The following is a 26,937-nucleotide window of genomic DNA, read 5'->3' as shown; positions in this document are numbered from 1 at the left end:
TTTTTTCACATCTTTTTATAAATAATAAAAAGAATATTAAGTATTTGTTTGACATGTGCTAAAATATTATTTTAGCAAATTATCCTATTTAAATTACAATCATTTTATTTAAATTATATCACTTTTTTATCACATTATTTTAAATTTAATTCATATTTCATTCTTTTTTCATAAAAATTAAAAAATATATTAATATGACACTTTCCAAACATGTCCATGCGAATCCTCAAATCGCTTTAGATGGCAGGGGCCACTCTATAGAGTTCGCAGACCAAATATAAAATGCAGTGAGTACATTTGCATACAAATTTCAAAGCCTTGCAGGGCCATCGTCCCCATCAGCCCCCCTTGAGGGTTGCTTCCCTACTGCTGCCTTTGCAGCTTGTTTCGAAGGATTAGGTCACTGTTTTTGGGTCTGCCCTGGGGAGATCCACCAGCAGGTGAATCAATATAGTTCGGTGCATAAATGGAGACCTCAGCTTTTTTAGCATAGCCTTTACTTAAGGCATTCATGCTGTAGAATGTCTGGCCTATATCACTTTCTATCACTTTTTTTGCAAATCAAATGAAAAAGCGCTAATGAAACCAGATCAAGAAATCGTCTCCAGCGACGGTTGGTACTCAATTCTCTCTGTAATTCATTTATACACACTCACATATGATATGTACTCATTTTTACATACATACATGTATAGATTGTGTATCAATCTTGCATCCGATTTATTGAACTGTGTGTTGTCATCGTAGAGGGAGAAAGTAGAGAGAGAGTAACAGAAGAAATGGCAGAACAGAGCTTTCTGGATTTGAAACCCAAGTTGAGAAAAATCCGGTAATCTATACTCTGTAATACATCACACTTGTTCAGATTACATATTAGGGTTACTGTTATTGTTTTATACTATTTAACTGTTGGGATTCAGGATTTTTTTTTTTTTTTTTTTTTTAATACCAAACACTTGATTTTGAAATTCATGTTGTTTTGTGGATTCATGCTCCAGGTCATGTTTTCAAAACGCGGCCGAAACAATGGGTTTGAGAAATAAATATGGAATTGAGTATCAATTTCACCCATCTGTCAGACAACTGTTTGTTGACTAACGAAAATTGTTAATCTGAATTTATTTTTATTTTTTTTCCAAAAATATCTATTTTATTCTTGGACCCCACTACCCCTCGAGAACATAAGAACCTCAAATACATGGATAGAAGGACCACCATGATAGAACTCATCACTCCTTATAGACCCAACAACAAAATCCTAGGAAGCATAGGTACGGGTACGAAACGAACGCAGGTGCGAGTACATTATAGGTATGCCATACGGTCCGGTATGTTTATAATTTTTTTATTTTATAATTTATGCTAGTACATAATATATAATAATTAAATAATCAAATGTAAAATAATTAAGTATTTTTAGTATTTTTCATATGTTTGATAATTTTAAAAATACGTTATATTTTTTGAAACTTCACAAACAAAAACAAAAAATCAAAGTATCCATGAAAGTATCCAAAGTACCCATAAAAAAGAAAAACATAGAAGTACCCAAAGTATCCATAAAAAAAAAAAAAAAAAAACATTTATGCCCTAAAGTATCCATAAAAGTACGCAAGCCGTACACGTCTCGCACCTGAGCCATACCCACGCTGTACCCGTCCTGTACCCAAAGTATTTCGGGTACCAGACAAGTATTTTGCATACCTAGTATGCATGCAACTGTACCGGTACGTGTACCGTGTAAGTATCCAGTACTTGTACACTAATATTTTTGGAGCACCCATGCTTCATAGATAAAATCTAACATTAGCTAAATCTATCCGTACAAATTTACTAAATGCCAAACGCTTGTTCTGCTATTAAGGAATATTTTATTTCTAATTTATTATAAATTTCTTATTAAACCCAAAATGCACATATAAGCAAATTTTCTTTCATTCTCCTAGGAATATTTCAAACCTATTTCATTATAAATGTTTATTTAAACCGCAATACACACATAAGAAATTTTTCGAGAAAACTATTTCTCCATGATTAATTAAGAAAAATGATAGCACATGCCTTCAACTAGCTTAGCTTAAAGCTAAAAGAAAATAACAGGAAAGAAAGAACAAAAAGCTCTTGTTTTGTAAGATTTTTTTTGAAAATTTATAATCTAATTGAACAAAAAGTATAATTTCATAAATTAGAGAAGAGGTAAGTGTAATTTCATTGTTATCACTTTTATCACGGTATTGGATGATGTTAACAAACAGGGGTGTTAGTGTAATTTCAAATAATAAAAGGGGTGATAGTGTTATTATATCATAAGAATCTAATGGGTGTCAGTGTAATTTACCCTTATTTTTTTTTAAATACCAAAACTATCATTCTCTGTATTATATATATGCATTTTAGGGTTTCATCCTTCTCTCATCCTTCTAGATCTGCCATCCTGCGCTCAAGCTTGGTGCCATACTGATGTAAGTTTGAATTTTTGGCAAATCTTTGTTAGACCATTTTCTTCTTTCTTTCTTCCTTCTTTTTTTTTTTTTTTTTTTTTTTTTTTTTTTTGGCTTTGGAAAGTGTTGTTTTTTTTCCTTTTTTTAATCAATTCCCTTTGTTGCTTTGGTTGATTTTGTTATATCATCGTCGTCATCGTCGTCATCGTCGTCATAATGGACTAGTGCCCTTTTCTATCTAGCCACAGATCTAATTACTGACATGGTTATCAAAATCCCGATCTGGATCATAGGATCTTACGTTTCTATGATTTTAGTTGGGTCAAATGATCTGGATCGCACTAGGATCTTAAATTCAGTAAGATTTTAAACTGACTACGATCTTAGTCATAAAATCTTGTAGAATCATACCACAATCTAGATTCTACTATGATCCCGATCTTACCAATTTTTTTCTTATCATTTATTTCTTATATATGTATTTATATGTGTATATCTGTATGAGAAATTTTATTATAAACTCTTCCAAACATATCTTCTAATTTATGTTAATATAAAAAATGCATTGTATAAAATTTATTATTTTTTTAAGGATTTTAAAATTGGTTAACATACATTATCGTAATTGATAATTTTTCATTTTATTTTGCATTGAAAGTAGAATTTTATGATGCTTGATTTGATTCTATGATCTAATCCACAAATCCTTCCCAACCTAGGATCCCGATTTTAACAACCTTGATTACCTGACTTTTGCCTTCAATTTTTTTTCTTTTCTTTTTTATTAAATGGAATAGGGGGAGGGTATCAACTATCGTGTATGGAGGGGAAATTTTGTGATCAATCATAGATTCAAGGACCACATCACTAATGTTGGATAGTGACGGGTGGGTGTCTTATGAGATGTGCTAGTTAGATTTATGAGGGGGTCTTTTTTTGGCTCATCTGTATGTGCTGTTATTACTATCACTACTGCCATAAGCATCTCACACACCACATTACCATCACAAATGAACACAATGATGATTTGCATTTGCTGCTTGTTTTTGAGCTCTTGTTTTATTTTTCTTCATTCCATACCACAATGTTAGATATCTATATTCCTCCCATATTCTTCTTATTATTTTTTTAGTATATTTTACTATTTGAAGTGTTAGTCATTTGGATGGTTTGCTTTACTTTTAACAAAAAGGTATTTAGATTAGTATTAGTCATGTTTATAATGTGATTTGGGGCCTTTTTTGGTTGTAATTGTTGTAAGTTAAAGTCTTCAAAGGATGATGTCAACCAGTTTGTTTGCTTTTGTGCCTCTATGGTTGTAGGGTCGGTGTGGGGTGTACATAAGTGCACATGTAGTGGTTTTATCATTTTGAGAATTTGAACATTGATTTCATTTGCAGAATTGTACTTATGTAAGAGAATATTTCATCGTACATGTGATTCTTTCTAAATTTGCAACCAACACCATGTGATGTCCAAGAGCTTGGCTTTGTAGTTTTTGTGCTTAATATGTTACCTAATTTCAAGGCATCTTAAATGTGAATTCTTGAAGTTCTTTGGAGCTGACAACCTCTGGAGGATGGCTGACAATGAATTAATTCCAAAGTTGCTTAGGGTGACAAAGTAATTTTTTTTGTAAGTCATTAAATCTATTATTGCAATGCCATCCTCTAGGTTGTCATCTTGTAGAGGATTGTGCGGGGGTGATTTCCGCACTATGAAGAAGGGTTGAACTTCGTGGATGAACAGCAGGCTTTGGGAATTGAAGATCTGCACAGAATAACAAACGGTGAGGCTGCCTGATCGGGGTTTGGTCGGAAACCCCTCCAATGGTAAAGTCAGGGACTCAGGGAGAGGAAAAAGAGAGAGGAGAGAATACAAAGAGTGTATATGTGTTAAGTGTGTGGATTTCGGATCCTCAGAGAGTGAATAGTGTTCACCTTTTATAAGAGAAGGTTGTTTGTCGTTCAAGTCCTTCTCTCTCCGCCATCTGTCCAATGTGTCTTATTCGCGGTCGTCTCCTATTGGAGGAGGACGACCACTCCGCCCGACACTCGGGTGCAGGTCTGTTTTGTTTGTCTCATTAGCGGACATCTCTCATTGGAGGAGGACGACCACTCCGCCTGCCATTCGGATGCAAGTCTGTCATATATGCACCTTGTCCCTCTGCGCCTCCATGTCTCCACGTTCTGTTCATACAGAGGGGGAGGAGCAGGGTTGTTTGTCTCTTACGGGCCCAAGAAAGATCTTTAGTGAATTGGCCTCTCTAAGTTGGTCTGCTCTAGAACGGTTGTCCAACCAGGAGGTCCAATATGTTGCTTAACCCACTTCGGAGTGGTTCTATCCATCCGGAAGGTCCACCATGTTGCCCGGCCCACTTTTGAGTGATGCTCGTACATTGGGCCGAACTCCTATGATTGTCTTGCTTCGGCGCAAGTGTTGGCCATAGGTCTGAGGTTCGACCTAGCTCCACCTTGGAGTGAGTATTGCATTGGGCCTAACACCAAGACTTGATTAATTTTCACCCACTTCATTTGCCCCCTGGCTTGCGCTTACGTTTGGCGAAGCGGAAGCCAATTCTGTCACCAACTTCGAAGTTTGGGTGATCACAACTTAATTTGAGCTCCATGAGCTGGATTAAAAATTATTGTTCGGTCTAACGTATGCGTCTGCCCAATGTTTCGTAGCTCGGTTGTGCCCCCAAACTAGATGTGTCTTCACTAGCCTTGTAATTGTCTGGCTTGGTGCTCCTTCAGTCGGCTGAGCGTCGCTGCTTGACTTGAAAAATATATATATATATATATACCCACAAATTTTTTATTTTTTATTAAATATATATATACACGAAATTTTTTTTATTTCTTTTATTATTATTATTATTATTTAAAAAAAAAAAATACATGTATATATTTTTTTTGGGGGATATATATATATATACATATATTCCTAAAGTTGGACAACTGGACCGAGCAATACCATTGCCATGCATGGTAATAACATGCATAAACTATTTGCTGGGTACTTGGTATTGTTTTGCACTTGGTGAAATAGATGTGGGCCCTACAAACTTGATACTCCAAATCAAATTTTGCAAGTTTGCTTATGGAAATGCTTGGTAGGCCACGTACTGATCACTCTCTTGCACTAATTGTCTAACATGCTCCAATGAAAAAGTGAAGCTTTCTTTGTCTGCTCGGTCTCCAACCAGGATAGACAACAATACATTTTGTCTGCTCGGTCCCATTTAAGAAATGAAAAAGTGATGCTCAATGCATGGTCGGTCATGCTCCATCCTATCTGAACATAATTGGCTAATCAATTGTTCGGCTCATTTTTCATCTCCTCTGCTTGGTTATCAACTTTCTTCACAGAGTATTTTTCTTCCTCGGTCACCTTTTTGTTCGGTGGTCATCCCTTTTCATATCCAGCAGATTATTTCTTCCGTGGCTTTTGTTATTTAATCATCACAGAGTGCAACTTCCGTTTCTAGTTCGAAGTTGCCATGGCTTGTTCGGTCAGCCGAGGTCGTGCGCGGTACGAGCTTGGTCCATTGTTCATATCAAAACGTTGGGCCAATTTATGAGTCCCGTACACTTCAGCCCGGCTGGATTGTTGCTCGACTATGGGTTTGCCGTTGGTCGGCCTTAGAAGAACAACCCACCAAATTCGCAGCTCGGTCGCTAGCTTGATTCGTTGTCATCGACGAATGAGTTCGGTTGGTTGTCGTTACTCCATAGCTTGGTTCGCACCAGCTTTCACGCTGCTCGGTGATCTCCAATTTGTGCTCGATTCATTCTTGTTCTGTTGTCTTCGTTGTCGTTAGATTGGTCGGCGCATCTACGACTTAGTTTGCTTATCTTCTTCGTACTAGGGAACTACTTCCTGAACTTGTTTTCTTGCTGGTTTGACAGAGTTGCCTAGTGAGGCTTCGGACACTCAACTTCCTTGCACGGCTCACCTGGAAAGTTCGGAGCTGGGCTAACTTCACACTTATCGTTATTTCAAGTGCCCTTTAGCTCGGTCTAAAATGCTTCGGCCGACCCGTCCGTGAGCATCGCAGCTTGGTCGTCCATGATCTTGGCCTTGCCACCGGACCTCAAGCTCGGCCCTGACTAACGTCCTTACTCCGACTGTCGACCCATCACGTGTCCACATTTGACTAGTTTGGGGGCTGTCAACATGACATAAAGGCAAGCCCATTTCAGAATTTGTTAATGAAAACAAGCAAACCCACTTTGTTTAATACTTTCTCCCTCTAGAAATTTGGATTTCCAGACCCATTTTTCCCATTTCCTTCCTACCTCACTTTTTGACTCCAGGAATAACAGAACCTATTTTCGGAAAAAGAGTCTGACTTTGGTTTTGCTCTTACATTTTTCTTTTTCTTGGAACTGTAAGCAATTTTGAAATTTAATAATCTGATAACTTGACCTCCAACTCTTTTTCTATAAATTCCAAACTCCTCCTTAGAAAATTGAGAGCTTGCATCAATGACGTGGTCTCCTCACTTTCTCACTCTAGAGAATTAGATATCAGAGTCTGGGGACAAACCCAGTATTCCCTTCTTCGATCTTCATCTTTCGGCAACCCGTCGGCGTTCGTTGTTTGCAGCAAAAAAAATTATCCTCGCCGTTCTGTTACCTTACAACCTGTTTGTCCAGCCTTTTGTTCACTGGGTTCCGATTTTGTAAGTTCTGAACTCTCTTACTTTAATAAGCTTTTCTTATTGATTTTCGGTGGACACTGTTTTGTAAGTCCTCCACTGTGATTTATTTATCTATTTATTTATTTATTTCTTTTTTTTTATTTAATTTTTTTTTCCTTTTTTTTCTTTTTTTTTTTGCTCTTTTTTTTTATTTAATCTTTTTTTTTTTTTTTTTTGCAACTCATAATTTTTCTCTTGGTTGCCACAGTGGGACTGCTTCATCGGAGAGGCTCGCCATCAAGTTCCCCTTGATTTTGGCACTGTAAGTCGTAGAACCCATGTATTTCCTTTCCACCTTCACCATTACTTTTTTGGTTAAGTGTAACGTTGAGAGTCGTTTAGCACACGGTTGCTTGGTCGGCCATTGTACCTCCAATCCGGTAGGAATGGATGAGTTCCGCCGAAGATATAACATTCCCAATGATGTCACATTGACATTGGCGGCGGTTGACGCGGATCGGTCGTGTACAAGCACCACAATGCCCTTCTCAATTGCCTCCATCGTAGAGGGGGGTGTTAGGTTTCCGTTGAACCCTTTGTTGCGTCGATTCTTTTCTTATTTTGAACTTACACCAATGCAAATATCAATGAACACATTTAGAGTGATAAACGGTGTCTCGGTGTTAAACGACCTCTTAGACTTGGACTTGGGTATTTGGGATATCCTTCATTGCTACTCCTTGTGTCGTAATAAAGGCGGTAAAACCTATTATGTCAAAGTTCGGTCGTTGGACCTCCAACTCGTTACTGAACTTCCTGATAATGACAAGCATTGCTCTGATTTCCTTCAAGTCGGAGGTAATTGGGAGTTTGCGGCCGAGGAGGTAGGCCGATCGAAGCGGGTTCCACGAGAGAACGGCCACCCAGGTCATTCTTTATTGTAGCTTCCTTTTATCCATTCGCTTATCGCCTGTGATTTTTTTTTTTTTTAAAGTGTTATTGTTTGTACTTGCAGGTTCAAAGAAGCTAAAAAGGAGGCCAGAGAAAGAGCATCCGAGGGATATCGGCTTCACATTTGCTTAACTATGTGCGAACTTACAGACATGTCATCCAACGGAAACCCAAAGTAAACAACTTCGCGAGGGACTCACTTGAGATTGAAACTGAAGAACAAGTTGGCCATACTACCGGAGCTTCCTCTTCCGCTGTTGTTTGTTCATCAATTGGATCACTCAGTAGAGGCTACTCTCCGTCGCCAGACTTAGCAAGCGAAATGGCTTGTCGCCAAAAGCTCAATCTTGATGCCTTAGTCTTTGGATCTGATGATGAGGACCTTCTAGCTGTTTCGACGGTCGACACACGAGTTTCTTCTCCACCGATTGAGAGGTCTAAGGGTGGAAAAAAGCATGTTGTTATTCCTCCTCCTCCCGTTGCTACTCTTGCTCTTCCTGCTGATAGGGTTTCAAAGAGGAAGAGATCTAAAGGTAAAGAAGTTGCTGGGGGTTCTAATGAGCAGGGCTCAGTTGAAGAATGGGTGCCTCCCTTGGAGCACAACGGCCGAGCAATCACTACATCGGACAGCACAATCTACTCAAGCGACTTGGCCTTTGACTTATAAAAGACATTGCTGTTACCTTTGGATATGGCAGAGCAAAACATTTCAAGCGACGTGTTGATCAAGGGTTCGGTGCAGATGTTAACCGCAGTAAGTCTTCTTTTATGTCTTTGTCATTTACTTAAATTTGGTTGTTGAGAATATGACATTTTGGTTTGGTGTAGTGCATTCAGAGGATGCACATCATGGATGAAAGGCGGCATCGTGAGGAGCAAGAGAAGATTAAGACGATCAACATGTTGGCTGATGCTGATATGTCCTTGAAGGCGGCCGGAGAGGATATAAAGGAGATGGAAGATGCAAAGCAGAAGGCCGAAGCACTGATGTTCATGGCCGAGCGGAGGACTGCAGATGCCGATGCTGCTTTGAAGTCTTTAAAGGCTAATTATCAAAGGATGGTGGGCGAGGCCGAACAGAGGGGCTATGACGAGGCCGAAAAGACCTATTCAGAGGAGATTTTGAAGCTGAGGGACAAGATCTTTACTAAGGGTTGGACTGGGGCTCTGCGTGCTGCTAAAGTGGAAGAGGCTTCTCCTCTTTATGATATTGATGACATCCCAGTCCCTTCGAAGACCGCTGCTAGGGTTAGGATGAGAAGGCCTCGCCAAGGTAGAGCTACGGATGTTGATCCTTCTGGCCTTTCTCCTTTCCTGCCGAGCTCTTCCTTGGTTAGACAGACTGTCAATCCTACAGAAGAGGAGCACCGCGAGGATGGACACTACGAGGAGGAGCAACGCGAGGAGTAAGTTATTAGGTTGCCTCGGGTTTTGCTTTTACTTCTACTTTAGTAGTTCTTTTGTAATGAAACTTGGAAGTTAATGAAGTATCTTCAAGTTTTGCTTTAGCGCTCGGTTGGATAAGCTATGATACAAACCGAGCTCCCTTTTGTAATGAAGTACCTTCTAAATTCGCCAAGTGTTGAATTTGCAACTTGTACTTTTTTATTTATCTTGGAGTTCGGTCGGGTGGACCTCTTCTTTTGTAAGGCCGAACTCTTTTTTGTAATTGAAGTTTCACTTCAATGCACTCGTTCTTTTATTTTCGCAAGTGTTGAACTGCTTATCTTCAATTTTTGCTTATATGTCATGTTTGCCCCCGGCCGAGCAGAGGCTCTGTGGCCTAGCAGGCTGTCTGTTCGGTCTGATCAGGCTTCGTGCCTTAGAAAAAATTGAGTGAGTTTGTTGATGCCCCCAGCCGAGCATGAGCTATGTGGCTCGGAAGGTTGTCTGTTCGGTCAGACCATGCTTTATGCCTTCGTAGAGAAAAAATTGTGAAAGTTTTTTATCATGTTGGTCGGCCGCCACCTAACTTGGTCAAGTTTTGGCGTGATTTAACCCTTCGTAGAGTGTAATTCTGCCCGTCTTCGAGCGCGAATTGTGAATTTGGACCGTGCTTTAAGTAACGATACTTGGCACAAATTCCACCAAGTTATACCACTTGGCACCCCGCTCCAACCAAAGGGTTGAGCATCCGGGATTGGCTTGAGTTAAGACCCGTGGCCAATTTGCTCCACCGAGCATAAATGTACAACACAAGTGAATAAGGACAAACTATAAAACAAATTTTCATTCATTGATACTCGTAACTTTTGATTATATCAAGGCATGTTCTGAGAAATACATTACTGTAAGTACTTTATCCTAAGAATCATATCACTGGAAGTACTTCTTTAGGTTGGCGACGTTCCATGGTCTAGGGATTGCCTTCCCTGATAAGTCAGCCAGATAGTATGCGCCATTGCCAAGTGCTGAAGTAACCTTGTAGGGCCCCTCCCAGTTAGCACCGAGTTTCCCTTCCCCAGGAACTTTCTTGTGATCCATTACCTTCCTGAGTACCAAGTCACCTGGTAGGAATTGCCTTGGACGCACATTCTTGTTGAAGCTCTTAGTGAGTTGCTGCTGGTAGGCCGCCAACCGAATAAGGGCAGCTTCCATACGTTCTTCGGCCATGTCCAGAGCTTGGGCGATGGCTTCATCATTGTCTGCTGGCTCAAAGATCTCAGAACGGATGGTAGGAAGGCCAACCTCTAGAGGGATGACTGCTTCTATCCCATAGGTAAGAGAGTAAGGTGTCTCACCGGTTGACCGATGAGGAGTAGTTCGGTAGGCCCAGAGGACATTCGGTATCTCCTCTACCCATTTGCCCTTGGCTTTTTCAAGACGCTTTTTTATCCCATCAATGATTGTCTTATTGGACGCTTCAGCTTGGCCATTGCCCTGTGGGTAAGCCGGAGTGGAGTTTCGGAACTCTATCTTCAAGTCAGCGCAAAATCTTTTGAAGATCTTGCCATCAAATTGTGTACCATTGTCAGAGAGAAGGACTCTGGGAATGCCAAATCGAGTCACAACATTGCGCCAAACAAACCTCTTAGTGTCTGCTTCTTTGATCTTGCATAAGGCCTCCACCTCCACCCACTTGGTGAAGTAGTCAGTTGCAGCGATGAAAAACCTTTTATTCCCAGTTCCCCTAGCTAATGGTCCAACAATGTCTAAGCCCCACTGAGCGAATGGCCAAGGACTGGTGAGGGGGGTTAGAGCTTTGGCTGGCTGGTGAATGAGAGGAGCAAACTTTTGGCACTTGTCGCACTTGTGGACATACTGTTGGGCCTCCTTTTGCATGCGTGGCCACCAATACCCGTGTGTTAGGGCTCGGTGTGCCAAGGATCGACCACTAGTGTGGCTCCCACAGATTCCATCATGGATCTCATAGAGCACATCTTCCACCAGACTTGGATGAACACAGAGCAGATAAGGGCCCATGTAGGACTTCTTGTAAAGCTTACCAGATGGGGAGACCCAAAATCGAGCAGCTCTATGCCTTGTCTTGTGCGCTTCTTTTTTGTCCTCAGGAAGGGTGCCATTCTTCAAGAAGGCCAGAAGTGGGTCCATCCAACTTGGGCCCAAATCTGTGCAGAGGACCATTTCGACTAGTCGAATACTTGGTTGGGGTACATATTCAACCCATATTTTGCGGGCGTCTCTGGAGTCGACCGAGGAACCTAGGCAAGCTAAAGCATCAGCATGACCATTTCCCTCTCGGCCAATCTTCTCGACTCTGATGGCTTGGAACTTTCTGATCAAATTTTTGGCCTGTTCTGCATAAGTGGCCATCCGTTCATCGCGAGCCTCGTAAACTCCAGAGAGTTGGTTGACCACTAATTGGGAGTCACTAAAGACGAGTAGCTCCTCCGCGTTGAAGTGTTCGGCACTTTGCAAGCCGGCTAGTAGAGCTTCATACTCTGCTTCATTATTAGAAGCTTTCCAGCCCAACCGAATGGCTTGCTCCCACATGAATCCTTTAGGAGAAATAAGGACAACTCCTGCCCCAGAGCCTTTTTGGTTAGAAGAGCCATCCACAAACAGCTTTCATACGTCTCCAACAAAAAGTTTCCATGCTTCGGCTGGAGATTGCCCTTTAGACTGGGCAGTCATAGTGACCAAAGCAGAGCCCCCTTCGGAGGGGACAGCCGGTCCCGGGGTGAATTCTGCAACAAAGTCTGCCAGAACTTGAGCTTTGATTGCTGTTCGAGGTTGGAACTTGATATCAAACTCTCCAAGCTCCACCGCCCACTTTGCTGTTCGGCCTGAGAAATCTGCTCGACTGAACACCGACTTGAGGGGGAATTCAGTGAGGACGTTGATGGTATGTCCTTGAAAGTAGTGAACAAGCTTCTTAGAGGCAATTAATAGTGCATATGCCAATTTCTCCAATGGCAAGTATCTAGTTTCGGCATCTAGGAGTGTCTTGCTAACATAATACACTGGTTTTTGCTCCTTTCCATCCTCTCTGACTAGCATTGCACTAACGGCATGATCAGAAACAGCTAAGTAAAGGAAAAGCTCTTCGTTGGCGACAGGTGTTGATAGAAGGGGAGGAGAGGACAAATACTTCTTCAAATCTTCTAGCGCTTCGGAGCACTGACTTCCCCACTTAAAACTGGTTTTCTTCCTTAGAAGTTGGAAGAAGGGCTTCATCCGATCAGAGGACCGGCTGATGAAACGGTTAAGTGCTGCAGCCATACCAGCAAGTTTCTGGAGTTCTTTAGCCTTTGTAGGTGCTTCAAGGTCTTAGAGGGCTTTGATTTGGTCGGGGTTGGCTTCAATACCCCGCCTAGTCACCATATACCCCAAGAACTTCCCTGATCCTACTCCAAAGGCACATTTTGAGGCATTCAATCGAAGCTTGTGAGTCTTCAGAATTCCGAACACTTGCTCAAGGTCCCTTAGATGGTGCGCGGCCAACTTGCTTTTGACGACCATGTCATCAATGTATGCTTCCATGGTTTTACCAAGCTGGTCTTTGAACATTTTGGTGACCATTCGCTGGTAGGTCGCACCAGCGTTTTTCAAGCCGAAGGGCATCACTTTGTAGCAGTAAATGCCTCTAGGGCTGATGAAAGCCGTTTTCTCCTAGTCAGGACCGAACATAGGGATCTGGTGGTAGCCACTATAGGCGTCTAGAAAGCTCATGCGCTCATGTCCAGCCGTTGCGTCAACAAGTTGATCTATTCGTGGGAGGGGGAAGCTATCCTTGGGGCAAGCTTTGTTAAGGCTAGTGAAATCAACGCAGACTCTCCATTTGCCATTCTTCTTTTTCACCACGACGGTGTTGGATAGCCACTTTGGGTACAGCACTTCTCGAATGACTCCGGCAGCCAAAAGTTTGTCCACGTCTTCGATCACTGCATCGGTGTGTTGCGCGGGTGATCGTCTACTCTTCTGAATAACCGGTCGCGCTCCTAATTGGACGTTGAGTCGATGACAGGCATAGTTGGGGTCCAACCCAGGAGTGTCATAGGCCGACCAGGCGAACACTTCGATGTTTTTACGGAGCAGAGCCAGTAATTGCTCTTTCTCTTCAACAGTGAGGGAAGTGCCAAGCAGGAAGAACTTATCTGGGTTTCCTTCTTCTACCAAGACCGTCTCTAGGTCCTCTACCATCTTCTCGGTCGGCACTTCGCCGACGTCTTCCAAAACTGGCTGGTCAGGCACTTCCACCATCTGTACTTGGCCGCAGACTTGTTTGGTTTTCATGGCGGCAATGAAGCAGTGTTTGGCTGCCACTTGGTCTCCACGAATCTCCTTTACTCCATACTTGCTTGGAAAGCGAACGAGTTGGTGATAGGTGGAAGGGACTGCCTCCATCTAGTGAATCCAAGGTCGGCCGAGGATGGCATTGTAGGGAGATGGGGTGTTTACCACCAAGAAGTCAACAGAGACCACCTTGGACTTAGCTATGACAGGCAGAGTTATTCGGCCGAGCGGCCATTCTGTTTGCGAGTTAAAGCCAACTAAAGGGGAGGTGGCAGGTGTCAGGTGTTGCTCACTGAGGTCGAGCTTCTTGAAAAGCTCATAATACATGATGTCTGTGTTGGCATATTATAATCACCGAAAGTCACTTAGTATTTTATATTAGCCGAAAGGCACTAGGGTCTGTAATCATTGTTATGCCCTCAGGGATCATCTTGTAATTGTCTTGTTTGTAAACCTTAATCTTCATTTATAAATAAGGGGTGATATCTCATCATACCCTAAGCTGGTTATTCAAGCTTCATGGCATCAGAGCAGAACCTATAGGGTTTCGGCTCACCCTCGTTGGTAGACCTTTTCACCAACAACACTCTAGGGTTCGAAGCTTACCTGGGTGGATCATCACTCAGCCGTCTTCCTCAGCCGTCTTCCTCAGTCGATCTTCCTCAGTCGATCTCCTCAGCCGTCTTCCTCAGTCGATCTCCTCATCTCCTCAGCTCGTCTTCCTCAGCCGTCTTCCTCGTCGACCTCCTCTGTCGATCGTCACTCAGCCGTCAGCTCCGCAGCTCGGCGACCTCCTCCAGCCATTTCGTCGCTCGTCTTCTTCGTCGTCCTCAGCCTTTGATCTCACTGTGGTATATAAATATATATATATATATATACCTATATACCCTGATATATATATATATAAATAGAGGCGGATATATATATATATTTATATATAAAGACATGTATAAATAAATCAACTTAAAAAAAAATAAAAAATAAAAAAAAAATAAAAAATAAAAAAAAAATAAAAAATAAATAAATAAATAAAATAAAATAAAATAATATATATATATATATATATTCAAAAAAAAAAAAAAATCATTTCTTAATTTTTGTTATGTCTTTATAGTGGTCATTGTGCCTGTTATCTCACTACCACCTTCCGGGTTTGTGATTTCTACTAGTTTGTTGCGGGTTTGGTAGTATTGTATCCATGACAGATTCCACTAGTGTGTCCTCTTCGTCTCAAACACCAAAGAGTGAGAGCTTCATTCTACCTACTACCATGACTGAGAATCCCAACCCTAGTCTGAAAATCACCACCTCTATTTAATGGTCAGAACTACCTAGCATGGTCTCAAAGTTTGACTTTGTTTTTGAAAAGCAGAGGAAAGATGGGGTATGTTGATGGCAGGATACAGGCACCTAGTACCACTGACTCAGGTTATGACCAATGGGAGATTACCAACTCTTTGATTATGAGTTGGCTTATCCATTCGATGGTTCCAGAACTTGGTGAGGGCTACTTGTCTATGGAGACTGCCCAGGACATTTGGGAGGCTGTGGCTGTTACCTATTCCCGCAAAGGAAATTTTTCACAGGCATTTGAGTTGCGTCGCTCTATTGAGAGCACACTTCAGGGGGAGCAGACTGTTCTTCAGTACTTCACTTTCCTCACCAACGGCTGGAAACGCCTTGACCACCTGGAAGACTATAAGCCCGTTTGCCCTACTGATTCTGTCGGGTACAAGAAGTTCATTGCTCGGGAACGGGTCTTTAAATTTTTGGCCGGCCTAAATATGGAGTATGATCCAGTTAGGGGTCGAGTTCTGAGTATGGACACCCTTCCTTCACTACAGGAGGCATTTGCCTATGTACAAAATGAGGAGAGTCGTCGGTCAGCTATGATGTCCCCTGTCTCTACTGACCGTTCCGCATTACTGTCTACTCCTCGAGATGGCCTCAGCCTGCCTCCTCCGTCTGCTGCTAAGGAGTCTGTATTCTGTGATTATTGCAAGAAGCCGCGGCATACTCGTGAGACATGTTGGAAGCTTCATGGGACTCCATCTGGGGGTCGAGGTGATCGGTCAGGTTCTCGAGGAGGTCGGTCAGGCCACTCTCGAGGACGTGGTTCCTATTCCCGGGCTCATCAGTCTAGTGCCGTTGATACCCTTGATTCTAATTCTACTTCTGTTACCCAAGCTTCTGATACTGAGCTGGAGGATGCTTTGCGCCAATTGTTGGACCGCCGATCTTCTACTGCTCTCAGTACCGCTTCCTCGTCCTTTGCCCGCTCAGGTAACTTAGCATCTGTTCCTTGTGCTTTCCTGTGTCATACATCTTTGCCTTGGATTATTGATTCTGGTGCCTCAGATCATATGTCTGGCTCCTCTGATCTTTTCTCTGCCTATAAGCCCTCTTCAGGTCAGGACAAAGTTAGGATTGCCGATGGAACTGTTTTTTTCCATTTCTGGAAAAGGTTTAGTCCAAGTCACTCCTATCATGCATCTATCTTCTGTTCTCCATGTTCCCAAGTTTTCTGTTAATCTGTTATCCTTAAGTCGTCTTACCCAGGATTTGAATTGTTGTGTGACGTTTTTTCCTGATCATTGTCTTTTTCAGGACCTTGTCACGGGGAGGACGATTGGCAGTGGTAGTGCAGAAAATGGTCTCTACTTCCTAGATCAACCGGACAAACTTGCTTATTCTTCCACCACGTCTTCTACTACCCCCGCTGATGTATGGTTGTGGCATCGGCGTCTTGGGCATCCCTCATTTCATTTACTTAAGCATTTATTTCCTTCTAGTTTCGCAAATCATCATGTGTCTGACTTTCTTTGTGAGTCTTGTCAACTTGGAAAACAACATAGAGCTTCTTTTGCTCCCAGTTTGAATAAAAGCTTAGTTCCTTTTTCATTAATACATTCTGATGTTTGGGGTCCCTCTCGTGTTCTGTCGGTGAAAGGTCATCGCTGGTTTGTTACATTTATTGATGATTTTTCTCGTGCTACTTGGGTGTATCTCATGAAAGATAAGAGTGAAGTTTTCTCTGTGTTTCGCACTTTTCATAAGATGATTTGTACTCAGTTTGGGGCCACTATCAAAATATTTCGTTCTGATAATGGCGGGGAATACATAGATTCTGGGTTAGGACAATATTTCTCTACTCATGGCATTATCCATCAGACCTCTTGCACCAATACCCCTCAACAAAATGGGGTGGCCGAACGCAAGAATCGGCATCTTCTTGACATGGCTCGGTGCATGTGTTTTTTTATGAACGTGCCTCAACCCTATTGGGGCGACGCTGTTCTCACCGCTGCCCATCTTATTAATCGTCTCCCTACCTAGGTCTTGGACAAACAGGCTCCGCTTCACGTCCTCCTCGGTTCTCAGTCCTTGTTTTCTATTCCTCCCAAAATATTTGGTTGTGTCTGTTTTGTCTATAATCACTCTCCCTCTCATGGTAAGTTGGACCCTCGCTCCCTCAGGTGTGTTTTCCTTGGTTATTCTCCTACTCAAAAGGGGTATAAATGTTACCACCCTTCTTCTCGTAAGTGGTTTGTGTCCATGGATGTCACTTTCTTTGAGTCCCAGTCCTATTTCTTGTCCTCTCCGGTGTCACCGTCCTCATTTCCGGGGGAGCCTTGGTGTGAAGTGAGTCCTGTGTCTCCTATGGTAGAAGTGAGTCCTGTGCCTCCTATGGTAGAACCAGTTGTTCTTGTACCCCCCTCTTCTACTGGAACTATAGAACCCACTGTCACCAAGAATAAGGATGGGCATGTTTATGTCCGGGACATCGACAGAAAACAAGTTAACTGGATACAAGGGACCGTTTCTGCTACTCCACTGCCATCTCCTGCTTCTGATGAGAGTCTAGGTAACTTTGAATCTCGTGAGTCCATTGATCTTGATGTTCCTATTGCCAAAAGGAAGGGTGTGAGATCTTGTACTCAACATCCTATCTCACAGTTTGTATCATACTCTCATTTGTCATCCTCATATAGAGCGTTTGTGTCCAATATTTCCTCTGTTAGCATTCCTAACCATTTTCAGGATGCTCTTGCTATCTCTGAGTGGAAACTAGCCATGATTGAGGAAATGAAAGCACTTAGGAAGAATGGCACTTGGGAATTGACTGAGTTACCTACGGGCAAACGACTTGTGGGCTGTAAATGGGTATATACTGTGAAACACAAAGCAAATGGGTCTATTGAGCGTTACAAGGCAAGACTTGTGGCAAAAGGGTTTACTCAGACATATGGCATTGATTATCAGGAGACCTTCGCACCCGTGGCTAAAATGAATTCAGTCAGAGTACTTCTCTCTCTAGCAGCTAATCTAGATTGGCCGCTTTATCAGTTTGATGTCAAGAATGCTTTTCTCCATGGTGACCTCGAAGAAGAAGTATATATGGACATTCCTCCGGGTTTTGAGGATCATCAAACAGAAGGGAAAGTATGCAAACTTCGGAAGTCATTATATGGTCTCAAACAGTCTCCAAGGGCTTGGTTTGAAAGATTCACTCAGGCTATGTTTAAATATGGTTTCTGTTAAAATCCACCTACTCTCCACCTACTTCACCCACTTAAACCTACTCCACTAAACCTAACCCACTACACCACTACCACCTCACCTACTCCACTAAACCTAACCCACTACACCACTACCACCTCCACTTCACCTACTCCTTACCTACTACACACTCACCCTCTTCTATATATAGGAATCATGAATCATTGTAATAGATATCAATATAACATTATATCAATCAATAATACAATCATTTCTCTTTATACATTAAATTTCTACATGGTATCAGAGCAAGGTTAAGCTCTTGGTGCTCTTCGCCTTCTGGCGGGCGGCAACTTTGCCTTAACCGCCCGCCAGACCTCAACCAATTAAAACCTACCAAAACCTCCAACCACTGCAGCAACTCAAACCACTGCTAGCTCGAATTGACGCCAACTCTTCTCGCAACCAGTGTTTCATTTCGGCCTACTGCAGATACAGATTGCCTTGCTGCAACTCCAGGCACCGTCGCCGACCATCCCAACTCGCATGGTTTGCATGCTTCGTGTCCAGCACCTGCAATATTGCTGCGTCTGACTGCTGACCACGACGCCTACCCAATACGTCGTTGGTCCGTCCATCATCCTTCTCATTCACTGCTCATGCGAGCTACATGTGCTGCCGCCGACCTGTTCTAACTGTCTCGGTGCCGTGTATGTGTTCAGATGTAAGAACACAAGACATGTCCTCTCGTCCCAAAGTCTCCACTCCTCTCACCTCCCTCCGCCGCCTGGCTGAAGGTTACTGGTTGAAACAGTCCTCGATGTCTCCCTATGCAGATTTTGTCACTGCAATGCTTATTCGTTCAACTGGCCTGAATCTTCAAAAAGCATATTCTCAAAGATTGAAATCACTAGGCCTTGTTGGACTGTTGGAAAATTCAGAGATTCTTTCATCTGGGGATATGGCTGCTCTGGTGTACTTATGGAATCCTTTTACCATAGTCAGTTGTGTGGGTTTGTCTACTTCTCCAATTGAAAATTTGGTCATCATACTGTCACTTTATGGAGCTTGTACACGAAAAATTCCATTGGCAGCTTTTGGATGGGTCATAGCAACACATTTGTCCCTTTATCCTGCTATTCTGATTGTACTGGTGATTCTTTTATTAGGTTATGGTCCAGATGCTCCCCCAAGGAAATTGTTACTGCAAAGGAATTCCTGTGAACTGACAGGTCAACAGAAGGAACTGAAAAATCAACCAGTGCAACTAATTTGTTTCTCTTGGAAACCAGTTGTGTGTTTCTTCTTGTGGGCATCCATGTGGGCATTCTACGTGTTAGTTCTATGTGGTATTTCTGTTAAACAATATGGTGGTCTTCGGGAGATGTTTAAGAGAACTTATGGGTTTATTCTCACAGTGGAAGACTTGTGCCCAAGTTTGTCATCTTGTTAAAGCAAACAAATTCACTCTCTCTCTCTCTCTCTCTCATCTTTCCACTTTCAAACCCACAATCCTTTTTTTTTAATCAACCCACTACCTCACTTTCTTTAAACCCCACTTTCACTCACACTCACATGGGCTTGTCCCATTCTCCTCTCATCTTTTCAACTTTTCTTTCAACTTTTTTTTCCAAAGTATTTGATCTGCCCAAGACGTGGCACAACACTTTATTTTATATATTATTATTATTCTTATTATTTCAACCAAAAAGTGGGGTTTCTACAAGGGTCCGACAAGACTCTGTAAACTGTCCCGACATTGATTCCGGTTAGTTTCTACAAGGGTCCGACAAGACTCTGTAAACTGTCCCGACATTGATTCCGGTTAGCTCCTTCATGGGTCCGACAAGACTCTGTAAACTGTCCCGACATTGATTCCGGTTAGTTTCTACAAGGGTCCAGCAAGACTCCGTAAACTGTCACAACAACTGTCAGAACATTGTCTGCTACAACGGTCCGACATGACCCCATAAACTGTCTTCTACATCGGTCTAACACCGCCATCCAGTGTCCTCTACACCGTTATGACACCACCATACAATGTCCTCTACAACGTTATGACACCCCCATACAGTGTCCTCTACAACGTTATGACACCACCATCCAGTGTCTTCACCAATGGTCTGACACGACCACACAGTGTCTCTTATCCTCTTTTATTTTTATGTATTTTCTTGTTTTGTTACTCTCTCCAAACTCAAGTTGGTTAGTTCCTATCCCCCTTGAGTTTGCGGGGGGCTGTTAAAATCCACCTACTCTCCACCTACTTCACCCACTTAAACCTACTCCACTAAACCTAACCCACTACACCACTACCACCTCACCTACTCCACTAAACCTAACCCACTACACCACTACCACCTCCACTTCACCTACTCCTTACCTACTACACACTCACCCTCTTCTATATATAGGAATCATGAATCATTGTAATAGATATCAATATAACATTATATCAATCAATAATACAATCATTTCTCTTTATACATTAAATTTCTACAGTTTCAAACAAAGTTAGGCAGATCACACATTGTTTGTGAAACATTCCTCATGCGGTAAGACTACAGCACTTATTGTTTATGTAGATGACATAGTTCTTACAGGCAATGATAGTGGGGAAATACCTCTGTTGAAGAAATATTTAGCCAAAGAGTTTGAAATCAAAGACTTGGGAAGCTTGAAGTATTTTTTGGGAATTGAAGTTGCTCGCTCTAAGGATGGGATATTTATCTCACAGAGAAAATATGTGCTTGACTTGTTGAAGGAAACTGGGATGCTTGGCTGCAAGGCATGTGCCACCCCACTGGAACCCAATGAAAAATTGGGAGATGATGAAGGAGGAGAAGTTGTGGATAGGGGGAGCTATCAACGATTGGTGGGTAAGCTCATTTATCTATCTCACTCCCGTCCTGATATTGCTGTTGCTGTCAGTGTAGTTAGTCAGTTTATGCATGCTGCTCATCAGATTCACTTTGAGGCTGTCATGAGAATCTTGAGGTATTTGAAGTCTGCTCCTGGTAAGGGTCTGTATTTTTCAAAGTATGATCATCTTCGTGTAGAAGCCTATACAGATGCTGACTGGGCTGGGTCAGTAACTGATAGGAGATCAACTTCAGGGTATTGCACATTTGTCGGCGGCAACCTAGTTACTTGGAGGAGTAAGAAACAGAATGTGGTTGCCAGGTCAAGTGCAGAAGCTGAGTTTAGAGCCATGGCACAAGGTTTGTGTGAACTTTTATGGATCAAATTATTGTTGAGTGATCTAGGTATTGCTCAGACGGACTCCATGCGGTTATATTGTGATAATAAGGCCACCATCAACATTGCTCACAATCCAGTTCAACATGACAGGACAAAACATGTTGAGATTGATCGCCACTTCATTAAGGAGAAACTCACTAGTGGTACCATTTGTACTCCTTTTGTTCAGTCTGGTGAACAACTTGCTGACATTCTCACCAAGGGAATTGGGAATAAACCGTTTCATGACATATTAGACAAGCTGGGCATGAGAGATATCTTCGCACCAGCTTGAGGGGGAGTGTTGGCATATTATAATCACCGAAAGTCACTTAGTATTTTATATTAGCCGAAAGGCACTAGGGTCTGTAATCATTGTTATGCCCTCAGGGATCATCTTGTAATTGTCTTGTTTGTAAACCTTAATCTTCATTTATAAATAAGGGGTGATATCTCATCATACCCTAAGCTGGTTATTCAAGCTTCAGTCTGCGGCACTTCCTTGGTCAATCAAGACTCACTTCACATCGAATTTGTTGGCCACACCAACTGTAACGATGAGGGCATCGGTGTGGGGGTACTGGATTCCCTCTAGGTCCTTCTCAGTGAACACGACGTTAAACCGAGAAGGTCTGGCTTCTGTCTTGGACTTTTTAGGAGGAGGTCCTACCGACATTACCTGTTGAATGTGGGTGGCTCGTTGGATTTCTCCTCGAATTGTGTTTTCTCTTTCGGGGTCAGTCATTCCATGGATAACGTTGATGACCAACCTCGGGGCATGGTTCGCTTCAGGAGGGGCTTGGTCTAGTCCCTGCTTTTCCCTCGTCTTATCAACGTCTATCCATTGTTGGAGGTGTCCTGTAGTAACTAAGTCCTCCAAGTGTTGTTTGAGAGCTCTGCAATTTTGCGTCTTATGTCCCTTCTCTCGATGATAGGTGCAACGCAGTGTCTGATTACGCCGAGCAGGGTCTCCAGGCATCTTAGCTGGCCAAACAAAGAAGGCTTCCCCTTTAAGTTTCTCGACGAGCCTGTATATTGGCTCTTTGAAGACGGTGGTGATGCCTTCATAAGACTTGGCCCTTTCCTCCTCATTTTCTGCTGTGGAGCGGTTCCTTTGGCCATAGTTCTTGCGCTGCTCATCCCTTCTTGGCTGCTCAATCTTAGGTGGTCGAGGTGGTCTGACTTCTTCTTCAGCAACCGCGACATGTACCGAAGCAGTGTCATCTTCCACACGAGCTTGTTGCTCTATTCGAGCCCTCAAATCCTTCATGGTGGGGGCAGGTCGTTTCGTCAACGACTGCCTTAGCTTGTGCGATGGGGGTAGGCCTTGCTTGAAGTATAGCACGGCCAATTGTTCACTACAAACATTTTCTTCCAAGTCACCATACTCCTCCCAATACCGTCGCGCGTACTGGCGTAGGGTCTCTTTCCTGTCCTTTCGGATATTGAACAAAGTATCTAACTGCTTTGGGACTCTGCTGTTGGAGACAAATCGGGCTAAGAACGCCTCAGAGAGCTGCGTCCAGTCGTAAATCGAGCCATTGGGGAGTTTGTCAAACCATCGGAGGCCAAGTTCTCCAAGGCTAGAAGGGAAGACTTTGCACATGAGTGCGTCGTTGCGGTTCCAGAGGGACATCATTTGGCGATAATGGCTGATATGGGTCAAAGGGTCTGTCTTCCCATCATAGAGAATGAATTTCGGCGGGCTATACTTCCGTGGAGGTTCTACAGCTTCTATCTCTGGGGAGAAGGGGGTGGACACCAACCGGTCTAGAGCACGACGCTCTTGTTGGTGTATGGACCGATCTAACTGATCTCTTTCCCTATCGAGCCGGCGTTCCTGCTCCCTATCTCGTCGACGTTCTCCTTCTCTGCATAGCCGTCGTGCCTCTTCTCTGTTATCATTCAGCCAACTTCTCAAATCGTGTGGTTGCTCATCGCGACGACAATGAAAGGTTTCAGATAGGCGGCTAACGGTCCTTTGCCTTTTATGAGAATTCTCTCGTGGGTTATTTTTTTGTAGGTTATTCGTCCTACTGCTGGCCCCTTCACTAAGTACCGGAATCGGCCGGCTACGCTCTCTACCAGTAGGACCACGACTGTAGTGCTCTTTGCGAGGCGGAGGGAGAGAAGGGGTACGTCTCCTTTGCGATGGTCCACCAACGGATTTTCTTGGCTCCGCTGGGGTCGCCATGAACTTCATCAATTGGGTGCGAAGCTCAGTGATCTCCAAACCCATTGAGTCGATGATGCGGTCACGGTGGTCTTTCTCAACAAAAAGGCGTTGAGACGTCTCAGCGGCAATGACACGGCGTCGCTCCGCCGCATTGGGTGTCTGATCATCGTGGTCCGTAAGGTCATCGTGCACTGGAGGGAATGCCAGACCCTTATCTTTGGTTCTCTCCGTCATTGGAGTCCTCTCTGCTAGCCCAGAGTGGGGTGTATCTTCGATTCTCATCGCTGGAGTTCGTCACGAAGCAATCAGTGGTTTTCCCACAGACGGCGCCAATTGTGCGGGGGTGATTTCTGCACTATGAAGAAGGGTTGAACTTCGTGGATGAACAGCAGGCTTTGGGAATTGAAGATCTACACAGAATAACAAACGGTGAGGCTGCCCGATCGGGGTTTGGTCGGAAACCCATCCGATGGTAAAATCAGGAACTCAGGGAGAGGAAAAAGAGAGAGGAGAGAATACAAAGAGTGTATATGTGTTAAGTGTGTGGATTTCGGATCCCCAGAGAGTGAATAGTGTTCACCTTTTATAAGAGAAGGTTGTTTGTCGTTCAAGTCTTTCTCTCTCCGCCATCTGTCCAATGTGTCTTATTCGCGGTCGTCTCCTATTGGAGGAGGACGACCACTCCGCCTGACACTCGGGTGTAGGTTTGTTTTGTTTGTCTCATTAGCGGACATCTCTCATTGGAGGAGGACGACCACTCCGCCTGCCATTCGGATGCAAGTCTGTCATATATGCACCTTGTCCCTCTGCGCCTCCATGTCTCCACGTTCTGTTTATACAGAGGGGGAGGACCAGGGTTGTTTGTCTCTTACGGGCCCAAGAAAGATCTTTAGTGAATTGGCCTCTCTAAGTTGGTCTGCTCTAGAACGATTGTCCAACCAGGAGGTCCAATATGTTGCTCAACCCACTTCGGAGTGGTTCTATCCATCCGGAAGGTCCACCATGTTGCCCGGCCCACTTTTGAGCGATGCTCGTACATTGGGCCGAACTCCTATGATTGTCTTGCTTCGGCGCAAGTGTTGGCCATAGGTCTGAGGTCCGACCTAGCTCCACCTTGGAGTGAGTATTGCATTGGGCCTAGCACCAAGACTTGATTAATTTTCACCCACTTCAAGGATGGCTGACAATGAATTAGTTCCAATGGTGCTTAGGTTGACAAAGTAATAGTTTTTGTATCTCATCAAATTTATTGCTGCTATGCCATAATCACCATAAATATTGGGCTTGTTTGGTTTGTGTTTGAGAATTTTTTTTTTCTGAAATATGCTCGACAAACACATTTTTGGGAGTAATCAAACCAAACAGATTTTTCCAAAAAAATTCTCAAAAATTTGTTTGGTTGACTTTTTCCAAGATCACTTTTCAAAAAAAATTCTCAGAAATCCGTTTGGTTGGTTTTTTTGAGAAAAAAAATAAATAAAAATACAAACACCCCCAATTAAAAAAAAAAGAGTGTAAAAGAAAATTCAGAATTTGGGAATCTTGTTTAAAATTCCATTTATCCTGGATAAGTTCCACTATATTACGGTTTCTAGTCTTTCAAAAGCCTATTCACTTGTGAACATTTCCTGATGATGCCTGCATTTCCAGATTCGTTATGCTGAGCATCTCCCATCAGTATTGAAACACATTACCTGGACATTTCCGGGAAGGAAGAAAGTTGGTGTTGTGGGACTGACAGGAAGAGGGAAATCAACCCTCATACAGGCCATTTTTCGGATTGTTGAACCAAGAGAGGGGAGCATTATCATCTTTTTTTGTCGATATTTCGAAGATAGGACTTCATGATTTGAGATCAAGGCTCAGCATCATACCACAGGACCCAACGATGTTTGAGGGTACAGTTAGAGGAAACCTTGACCCACTAGAGCAATACTCTGACAACAAAATATGGGAGGTAGATATTGGCCTCGTAAACATTACATCAGTTAGCTATAATCATATGAGTGCAAATTGTTGCACTACATTTTTATGTTGTTATTAACTACTGTATTAGTCTACCTACTCAAGGAAAAAAGAATTTCCACAAGAAAAATTATTACATTGGTCTGGCTACTAAAGGAGCTCAGTTTAATGGCATGGCTCAATGACAATGATTAAATGATCAGCTAAAGTTTTGGCATGAAACACACCGTGATTGCAAATCCAGCCAAAGAGACTACCCCATGGTTTCAAAAACAACTACCCCATGGTTTCAAAAAACAACTGCCCCATGGTTTAAAAAAACCATAGGTAAACAAACGAACATTAAAAAACATTCAACTATAGTATCGATACATTAGCCATACATGCAAAACAAACATTAAAAAAACCGTACATCAGCTATCAAACATAAAAAAAAAACTACCACAATCTGTTTCAAAATAATAAAAAAACAAATTAGTACAACATAATTAGTACCGATGGTTGAGCTACCATAATAAAACAAGTACAAGCATTGTTTCAACCACGGTTATTGACATCCTACTTAACATCCTACTTAAGTACAACGACAAACAAAAGTACCAACAAAAGAATCATAATAGTAAAACAAAGAAAAGCGTTGCATCCACAACAAACCCAAAACAACCACTTCCCGCCAGTACGAGGCACTTGCGCAGGTGTAAGATGCTGTACCCCACCATCATAGTCATCTACCCAGAAGAAGGAGCCCCTATGATTATCCCAATTAGGACAGCGGAAAAAATAACGACCATGTTTGCTTCGGTGCGAGCCATAATCACCAACATTGGACCAGCACCACATGAACAATTTGGCGTTACCTTCATCTGCATATGGGGTCAAATTAGCAATCCCATTTGAAAATATATAAAATAAAACAATTTATAATGTGAAGTTTAGATACATAAAAAGTGTTTACTGTACAACCACATTGATTAACCTACTTTGATTATGTGATCCATTTTTTCCAATTGCCAAAAAGCATCTACCTAGTTGTAATCTACCTATTGTTGTATGCTTCCCACATAGATGTTGCAACCTCATCTCGCCATTGTCCCATCTGCAATAGTTGTTCATGTGACATGCTGACATGGTTGTGTTGTTGCATAGCTGGTACTCCATCTTCATTTCCGTGGACATTTTCAACTCCGACTTCACCTTGAACTTCACTTGCACCTTCACCTCCACCTTCACCTTCATCTTTATCGTCATCTTCTTCACTTGATTCTTCCACATCGAAAAATTCATCCTGCTCTTGCACTGTCCGGATCCAATTGTGGAGAACA

The 26,937-nt window shown here is 42.7% G+C and overlaps 2 protein-coding genes across 11 annotated transcripts in view; both read left to right on the top strand.

The window, feature by feature from the left end:
- Window positions 1-231: 231 nt before the first annotated feature.
- The window catches only part of LOC114317811 (uncharacterized), a 48,455-nt gene continuing 21,749 nt past the window's right edge, over window positions 232-26,937 (top strand). For 2 of the 10 annotated variants that reach the window (XR_014330088.1, XR_014330087.1), the window contains exons 1-3: window positions 239-613; window positions 748-829; window positions 2,425-2,462. Coding sequence is in view for 3 of the 10 variants with exons in the window: in XM_082869701.1 (XP_082725827.1) it covers window positions 8,729-8,791; window positions 8,866-9,443 (641 nt within the window). In the remaining 7 variants the exon portion in view is untranslated. Of the gene's footprint in view, window positions 614-747; window positions 830-2,397; window positions 2,463-8,125; window positions 8,792-8,865; window positions 9,444-26,937 lie in introns of those variants that run through there. The other 8 variants (XM_082869701.1, XM_082869700.1, XR_014330089.1 and 5 more) reach the window with 7 other exon arrangements.
- LOC145790835 (uncharacterized) lies at window positions 18,278-19,706 on the top strand. The gene has a single exon (XM_082869698.1). It carries the CDS (start codon window positions 18,905-18,907, stop codon window positions 19,685-19,687), a length of 783 nt encoding a protein of 260 aa, XP_082725824.1. The 5' UTR covers window positions 18,278-18,904; the 3' UTR covers window positions 19,688-19,706.

This window comes from Camellia sinensis, chromosome 5 (genome assembly GCF_055761805.1).
Source record: "Camellia sinensis isolate YWXY chromosome 5, ASM5576180v1, whole genome shotgun sequence".
Lineage (NCBI taxonomy): Eukaryota > Viridiplantae > Streptophyta > Magnoliopsida > Ericales > Theaceae > Camellia > Camellia sinensis.
Note: the sequence above shows the minus strand (reverse complement) of the source record. Positions and strands in the feature narration are given on the sequence as shown.